Source organism: Ruditapes philippinarum, unplaced genomic scaffold, assembly GCF_026571515.1.
Source record: "Ruditapes philippinarum isolate M1 unplaced genomic scaffold, ASM2657151v2 ctg19929_1_1_1_1, whole genome shotgun sequence".
Lineage (NCBI taxonomy): Eukaryota > Metazoa > Mollusca > Bivalvia > Venerida > Veneridae > Ruditapes > Ruditapes philippinarum.
Genome location: NW_026856255.1, coordinates 6,931 through 15,246, shown reverse-complemented (window position 1 = coordinate 15,246; position 8,316 = coordinate 6,931). Strand labels below are relative to the sequence as shown.

The 8,316-nt window shown below is 33.3% G+C and overlaps 2 protein-coding genes across 2 annotated transcripts; both read right to left on the bottom strand.

Annotated features, from left to right (window-relative positions):
* Nucleotides 1-45: 45 nt before the first annotated feature.
* LOC132745981 (uncharacterized) lies at nt 46-3,145 on the bottom strand. Its single transcript, XM_060735016.1, has 2 exons — nt 1,967-3,145; nt 46-1,662 (listed from the first exon to the last, which is right to left on the bottom strand). The coding sequence occupies exons 1-2, from the start codon at nt 2,434-2,436 to the stop codon at nt 441-443; spliced, it is 1,692 nt and encodes a 563-aa protein (XP_060590999.1). The 5' UTR covers nt 2,437-3,145; the 3' UTR covers nt 46-440.
* A 2,506-nt stretch (nt 3,146-5,651) lies between these two features.
* On the bottom strand, nt 5,652-8,050 carry LOC132745980 (uncharacterized). Its single transcript, XM_060735015.1, has 2 exons — nt 7,662-8,050; nt 5,652-7,001 (listed from the first exon to the last, which is right to left on the bottom strand). Exon 2 carries the CDS (start codon nt 6,947-6,949, stop codon nt 6,191-6,193), a length of 759 nt encoding a protein of 252 aa, XP_060590998.1. The 5' UTR covers nt 6,950-7,001; nt 7,662-8,050; the 3' UTR covers nt 5,652-6,190.
* Between the last annotated feature and the right edge of the window lie 266 nt (nt 8,051-8,316).

Below are 8,316 nucleotides of genomic sequence, written 5' to 3'. Positions count from 1 at the left end.
TTTTTTTTTTTTTTTCTTCCGATTTTTTGGAAGTTTACATTCGCAGTTTCAGGTCATAATTTTGTTGGTTTCATTATAGAAAGACATGAAATACATTTTAAATGTTGACTGTATAGTACCAGTAAGCAGTTACACTTTTATCTTTGGATTGTACTAAACATGTCAAAAGAATAATATCAGTGTTTAAAGCCATTTTATTCACCATTTTAATATATATCAACAGTTTACTAAGAATAGTACCACATATCACATACAAGAGAATACATAAATGATATAATATTACATGGCATTTAATAATTTAAAAAATTTAAATTTAGATAAATACTTAACATAATTAGATAAACTTAACAAAAACAGTCACAAATAACAGCAATATATTAATTTACAAGAACATAACAGCTTGAAACCAAGCAGGTCATCACTAACTATTTTTTGTATTTTCAAAAGTATTCCAGTTTATACATTTCATATAATCTATTAATGTCTTGATATTCCCTGAAAAACCATTGCCTTCCTGAATTAATACATTCAGGGATCAGTCCTTTTTTCAATACAAACTGTTTTTCTACTTGCTGAATGTCTTTGCTGTTTGGCCACTGAAATGTTCCTGCTTTTTTGCAAGGTAACATGAAGTTCACAACTGCTTTATTCTCAGACATTACTTTATCAACAACACCAGGATACCAACTATCCTGATAAGCAACAACCAGATATTCATTTTCTACGAAAGTGTCATTAACATCTGGAAGTTCTTTATCAATTTGATTCATTGTAGAAAAATCATCACTGTCGTCATCATCTACACTGGTCACCCTTTGACTTTTTTTGTTTTGTTTCTTAAATGCATGTGAGTAAATATTCACAGACACCTTTTTTTCATCTTCTCTATGGCGTTTCCTCATAGCTTTCCCACCTGAACGAGCTGTTTTCATTAGATTACATTGTTCATCTTCTTTCAATTGTTCAAGCCATTCGAACAAATGTTCACGGTTTCGTTTTAGCAGCTGGACAGACGTATGATGATGAAATGATGCATTCGGGCGTCGTCTCTGACTACTATCAAGATCACCAAAATGGTGTTCACACCCTAGATTAGTGTTATGAGCAAATTTGGTTCTTTTTAAATCATATTCTGAGGGCTCTTCACTGAACTGTCCAACAAGAAAGTCTTGAAGCTGCTTCTGGATAGTTCTCTTCATAGCTGCTGCCATTGTTTTCAATGTGTCATTTAGGAATTCTGTAGGTTCAATGGTGTTTATAACTTGGACAAATTTTTCTTCATGGGGGATTTCAACATTCTCAGAATCAAACCACTTCATGTTTTTATCAGTAATGTCTAGTAATTTTTCTGGGTTTTCTTCACTAACTTTCAGCACGTTTTCAAGTTTTTTTATTATTGGTCCAAGACAAAGATATGGAACTGAACCTTCTGTCACCAACCACCAGTATGGACCAGTTATTTGAATGTACAGGATGCACAAGGCTCCAAGCATTTCTTCAACACATTTGCTCTGCAAATCTGCTTTTACAGCCTGAATTTTCTTGTTGTTGTTTGGAACTAAGTGGAGTACCTTGATAAATTCCTGTCGATGATACAAGATTTCTGCAGCGGTCTGGAACAGTCCGTTAAAGCGATTATCTTTGTAGTTGCCAATAACAGATCTGATGAAAAATGAAAAAGTAATGTTTAAAGGTATATTGGATCTTAAAAATAATATATTGAACTGAAACTAATGCCGCATTAACTTTTATCAGCAGTTGTAAATGAATGCACCACAGGGTTGGTAGTTGGTACCAAATGGTAGCTTGGTTATCAGAAGTTATTTTACTTATAAATCATGGTAATAAGCCAAGATATTATTTATTTTTATATGCAAGTTTATTTTAAATCCAATAAAAAGATAAATAGAATTTGATATGCATATTTTTTTATGTAAAACAGATGTTTATTCTATTCATATATTACCTAATTCCATTTGCAGCACAATGGGCTTCCCAAGCATCCCGTAAACCAAGGTGATCCCCAACAGGACCAAAGATGTCGGACGTAGTTTTGGCGACTCTCTCCACAACTGTTTCTCTTTTGGACCACATTTTAAACATTGGAAGAGCATCTCTACCTATTGGCCCTTGTTTCTTCTCAAGTTCTTTCTCCATAGTTTTCATATCTGTACAAATGTATCTATGAAACCCAAGTAAAACATGGGCCATGCAGTGGAAACTGAGCACATCATCAATTTCATTATTGTCACTTTTAAGTGCTTCCGAACGCCATTCTACAAGCAATTTGTTGGCTAACTTTTCATTAGAGGCACGGTCACTCATCGTGAATGAAAGTTTTTTGTAATGAACGTTTAGTAAAATCTTCATTTGATTTTGCATCAGAAGTTGCGAAGGTCTGAGAAAGTTCATTGATGTGGGACTTTGTAACCTCATTGATGGTTTGCGCTGTTTCTCTAGCTACTTTTGTAAATCCTAAACTTATAACTTCACCAGAATCTAATGTTACTGAAGTATCTAAAATATGCTGTTTTTTCCTCGATGTGCCATCACGACTTACACCAAAATGTGAGCAAGAATCAATTTTGTCTGCTATCATAACTTTGGTCAAGTATTGGCTTTCATCAACAATATTTTGTGTTGTTGATTCACTCGGTAGATCAGCTTTTTCAAGATTACATTTGAACAATGTACAGTTTAGAAACTGCTTTAATAGCTTTTGAAATTTTGGCCACACCAATTTCAAGACTGAAGAGTGACATTACACAAAGGCGCATGTCTGTGTTAAAAAGACCGTCATCGTTTCTAGTATGGATTTTGTTGTTTTCAATACTATCTCTCAGAATTTCATTTTCAATATAAACACTATCAATTTCTTTATCTTTCTTTTTCAAAAGTTCTGACATGTTTTCAATTGTCTCATTATTTTTAGCCCTTTTTAGTGCAGTACGATAATAACTGATCATTTTCTGAGCATTGACTTTCTTTTTTGTTTCATTTTCACTTGTTTGAACAATTTTTTCAATTGAATTTGACTTGTGTTGTAATGTTGACACCATATCATTCAATTCAGAATTCCTTTTTTCAAGCAGTTCTACTTTTTTCTTCAAAATCATATTTGATCTTTTTGTTTCATGTAAGGTTTTCCTCTCAGGGCTCATCCTGGGGGGAAATTTTAGGGAGAAGTGACGACCTCGCGAAAATTAGGGAGAAGGGAAACAACCCAATGTGTATGCATTAACATGCATGGCTATACATCCTTTAATTATAATATAAACACAATTAACATCACTTATAATATTTCTCCAGTTTATTAATTAATTTATAGTAGTATTAATTTAAAAGTAGAATTTATTAATTTAGTAGTAAGATCAGGCAATTGGCATCTAAATGTTTTTGAGCTGCAAATATGAATAAAAAAAATTATTTTTGATATCTATTGATCAGCTATTTATAAGCTTTCACTAAATATGTGTTTATATATTTTCATGTACATTTGTTGATAATAATGTGTAAGAAAAGATATGATGATAAAATCAATTTCACATTTTTTACTTTACTTTCCTCACCTTTAAAAGAAGGTAAAGTCACATTGGATATTAATTAATAATATCTGTTCTATTCTCTCAAAATCCTGATTGTTGTGATGTCACATTTATATGTATATAATTATGCTTATAAAACAATTTTCAAACATCAAAGAATATGTAAAATATGTACTGCAAACATTTGTGCACATTATATTTGATCACTAAAATTACATACATTCATTTCTTATTGAAAATTTGACTGAGAAATTGTAGAAAATTAATTTCTAATTACCTCCCTTTATTTTCATGAAATGTTAAATTCCGGTATTATCTTTATAAATAATGCTTTTTTTAAAATTTACAATATTGATAAATCTTAATCTGAGCGTCTTATTTACGAATTTATTTTTGAAACAATAAGAACACTTCCTTCCAGACAAATGTTGTTGTTATATACAATCGTTACATGATATACGACCGATATGTAGTTTTAAGCCGGGATGGGCCCACGTGCGTAAACTGCGTCAAATTTAGGATTTCTACAAAGAGAACAATGCCAACACCCTACGGTCTACAACATAACCAATCGCAAGATTTTTGCGAACTGGTTTTCTTAAATTTTCGCGTAGGTGTAACTATCAGAATCAGTAACTTTCTTACTGCTCGGTTTCGGGGCATTTCGCCTTGTAGCCATGACGTGAGCGACATAACAATTTTACAGTAAAAATTGATGTTAACAGACTGAAATCATTCAAAACTATGATTAAGTTTTTAATCTGGTCGCTGATCATTAATGAAATTGATTATTTTTAATTGACTAACAGTTTTGTGATACTGGCATGCGAGCAGTTCCCGTACAGAAGCAGTACCCGTATTTTTCATTTAAACGCTTGACTTTTACTTGCATTCTTCAAAAATTCATTTAAAATCAAGCAGATACATAAACGAGACAAAATCTAATTGTCAGTTCGGCAGTACGTATATAAAGTCTCATTTTCAATCACTTTCACCTGTGCGTCGTCAAAACGTGACCTTGTTTTCTCTGGGGGATTCCGTCCTTGCGCGCATGCGCAAAAAATACTTACACATTGAGGCTTGTTAAAAGGGTTTTTCCACTAATACCACCTGTTTACAAATAAGTAGGCAATGAGATGAAAATTGTTTAATTATCAGAATGTTGACCAATATTAATATAAATAATAATTTTATGGCTTTGATGCGTAAAATATCATGCATACAAGCATGTTACTGGAATATGAATGCGTTGGGGTAACGGTACCGGGTAATAGATACCCGCGTTTAGTTCTACGCTCTATTTCCTGAATTTGACATATATTTATCTCTTTAGATAATGGTCTGTTCAACAATTGTAAATGAAAAATAGGTCCGATATAATAAAATTTTATAATTATAATGGGTTAGATTTTATGTACGGGAACTACTTCTCTTCATACAAAATAATGGATAATTTCGGTACCCCAAATGAGGCCTCATAAGTAAGGGTTATTCTATGTTTAGAACATGATGGAATTTCCATGATTTGTGTGACGAGCCGAATATTGATGTGTAACATTCAATTATTGGTGAGTGAGCGTAATAAAAAATAATGATTAAGTAACTATGATTTTTGTACGGGAACTGCTCGCATGCCAGTAGCCGTGAAAAATCCATTGCACATCGCCTTTACTCGGGTTAAAAACCCACCATCGAAGTGCATCGTGTATATCAATTAGGGAAGATTGCACTTGTTTAGATAATCGGGGAAAAAACAATTTATAATTATCGCCAAATCCCGTATTAAACTCGCAAAACTATCACACAATTATACCGTTTCGGGCCGATGCTCTCATTATTTACTGTTTAGAGTAGGCGGTCGGTATCGCTTCGCTTACAGGTAGAAGGGTAGTATATAAAGCGACCTGCTGATTGGATAATGATAATTAGCGGTCGTCATATGGGCGGATACAATCTCTGCTCTTTACATCGCTAAGTAATTACTATTTGGGAATTAAGATTTTATCGGCGATGTTGACTTCTCTTTGATCAATCGGAAGAGCGAAATTGGAATATACACGGCGAAGTTTTCGCCTGAATCGCCCTTCCGGATGAGCCCTGCCTCTTCAATGCAGCTGCTTCATCACGTTTTGTAACGTTTCGCACAGAAAAATGACCTTTTATGGATTTTAATTGCACTAAGTTTTCTCTTTCAGAGTCAACTAACTGCTGTAATTGTTTCAATTCTTTCTGCTTCTTTGAAATTTCATATCTTAACTCATTCACATGTTTTTTTTCATTGTTAGAAATTTCACTTTTGGCGCGTCTTGTCTTTATAATTTCTCTTGGGACTTGGGGATATTGTGTCTCTATCACAGAACTTTCACTTTGTGCTTGGGTGCATTGTGTGTCTTTCATATTAGTTTCTTTAGGGGCTTGATTGCATTGTGTCTCTATCACAGAATTTTCTCTTGGGGCAGGGGTACATTGTGTCTCTATCACAGAATTTTCTCTTTGGGCATGGGTACATTGTGTCTCTATCACAGAATTTTCTCTTGGGGCAGGGGTACATTGTGTCTCTATCACAGAATTTTCTCTTGGGGCAGGGGTACATTGTGTCTCTATCACAGAATTTTCTCTTGGGGCAGGGGTACATTGTGTCTCTATCACAGAATTTTCTCTTGGGGCAGGGTACATTGTGTCTCTATCACAGAATTTTCTCTTGGGGCAGGGGTACATTGTGTCTCTATCACAGAATTTTCTCTTGGGGCAGGGGTACATTGTGTCTCTATCACAGAATTTTCTCTTGGGGCAGGGTACATTGTGTCTCTATCAAAGAATTTTCTCTTGGGGCAGGGGTACATTGTGTCTCTATCACAGAATTTTCTCTTGGGGCAGGGGTACATTGTGTCTCTATCACAGAATTTTCTCTTGGGGCAGGGGTACATTGTGTCTCTATCACAGAATTTTCTTCTTGCGGCAGGGGTACATTGTGTCTCTATCACAGGGATGTCATTTGTAGCTGGGATACATTGTGTCTTTGGAACATTATTTGCACTTGGGATTTGGATAGTCTGTGCCTCAAAACCTGAATTCACAGGCGTGGTACAATCAAAAACTTTACATTTCAGGTCTTCAAGTGAAGTTATACCTTTCACCTTCTTCTTTGAAGTTAATTTCTTTTTAATTTCAACAACACGGTTGATTCTCGACTTCAAAGTATTAGCATTGACGGCTGACAGATCAGGATTTAACCGTATTAAGACATCAGCAATTTTTGCACAGTTTTTGTAATACAAATAAAGTTCTAATACGACACCATTTAATATGTGGGAATGTGTAAGAGGCTTAATTTGATCAAGGGTGTTGGTACTTAAACCGATTTTTTGACAGAATTGTCCAATACTGTCTCCCTCCACAATCATAATGAACAATTGATGTGAAAGCTGTCAATCTTTCATTCAGTCATAGATAGATCTGGAAAAAAATGATAAATATGATGAATGACAAAAATATACATTCATATTCATGTATATGCAAAATAAATGGACTGAACATTTTGTTGTTGTTTTTTGGGTTTTTTTACCAGATCTATTCTCAACTGCTCAACCTTCACGGTAATTTCAAGTAAAAACCGGTTTATTATTGAAATAAAAACATTTAAAAATAAAAGTATTGCACCAGAACTGAAATCTGTATTGTTTAATTCTATATTTCTGATAAACTAGAAACATCGGAAACAAAACAAAGCGTGTATATTGCTCGAAAACAAACCGAAATTGAGCAGGTGCCCGCCAAGTATTTTTTCTCAATTTTACAAATAAATGCGTAAATATTACATAATATAATAACATACTGATATATTTTAATGTATAAAAGCATTTATCTACAAAAATTACATTTAATACAGCGCTATGACATGATTAATCGGTAATCTAAATAAATTCATTTGACCGCGTCGGTAAATTCAAAATGGCGGACTCGGGCAATTCTAGAAGGGCCGATTTTCTTCTACAACTCGCTATGATTAATCGTAAATGCGGATACTCAATCGTTAACACATTTTAATGATTTATACATCATTTTAAAGATAATTCTTTATATTTTTTAAAGCACTAATCGTTTTTTTATACTTACCGATAGTTTTCATGCAAATCGTTTGAGAGTTTAGGTCATCATTACTTTTTTGTTTGTCAACATATTTGAGTTACGAAACTTCCGGGATGAAGTGCTAACATAATTCTAATTGGTCGTAAAAAATCATGAATATTAATTAGCAACAAATGACCCGTGAAACAGGTCACGCGACATACATGTAACAAGCGCGTGTCCATAACCCGCTTACGTAATATCGGCAGAAATTACCGCTGTATATTAGATTTAACTGATAATGATTAAAATACATATTTTACATGATTTATGAATTTTATATCATTTGAAAGATAATTCATTACTTATTTAATATATATAAGTTTTATTATTGTAAAATTAAAATTAAATGTTTTACAATCATTTTTCTGGACACAGTATTGATTTTTTCAATGTATTCTAAATACTGAGGCTTATCAGTTGGGGTTGCTATCTAGAGTCTACCAGATTTAAAATTCAATTAGTTTTTTGAATTTTCAAATTTTTTTTTAATTATTTCTCGGAGGGAGATATTTAATGGGGTACTACATGTATTTATGAAAGCATCAGATGAACACTAACACTATTAGTCCAATATATTAGACTTTACAGGCTTGTTATAGTTCATTGGTCAAGCCTGACATCTCATAGTTATTGCTCAAAA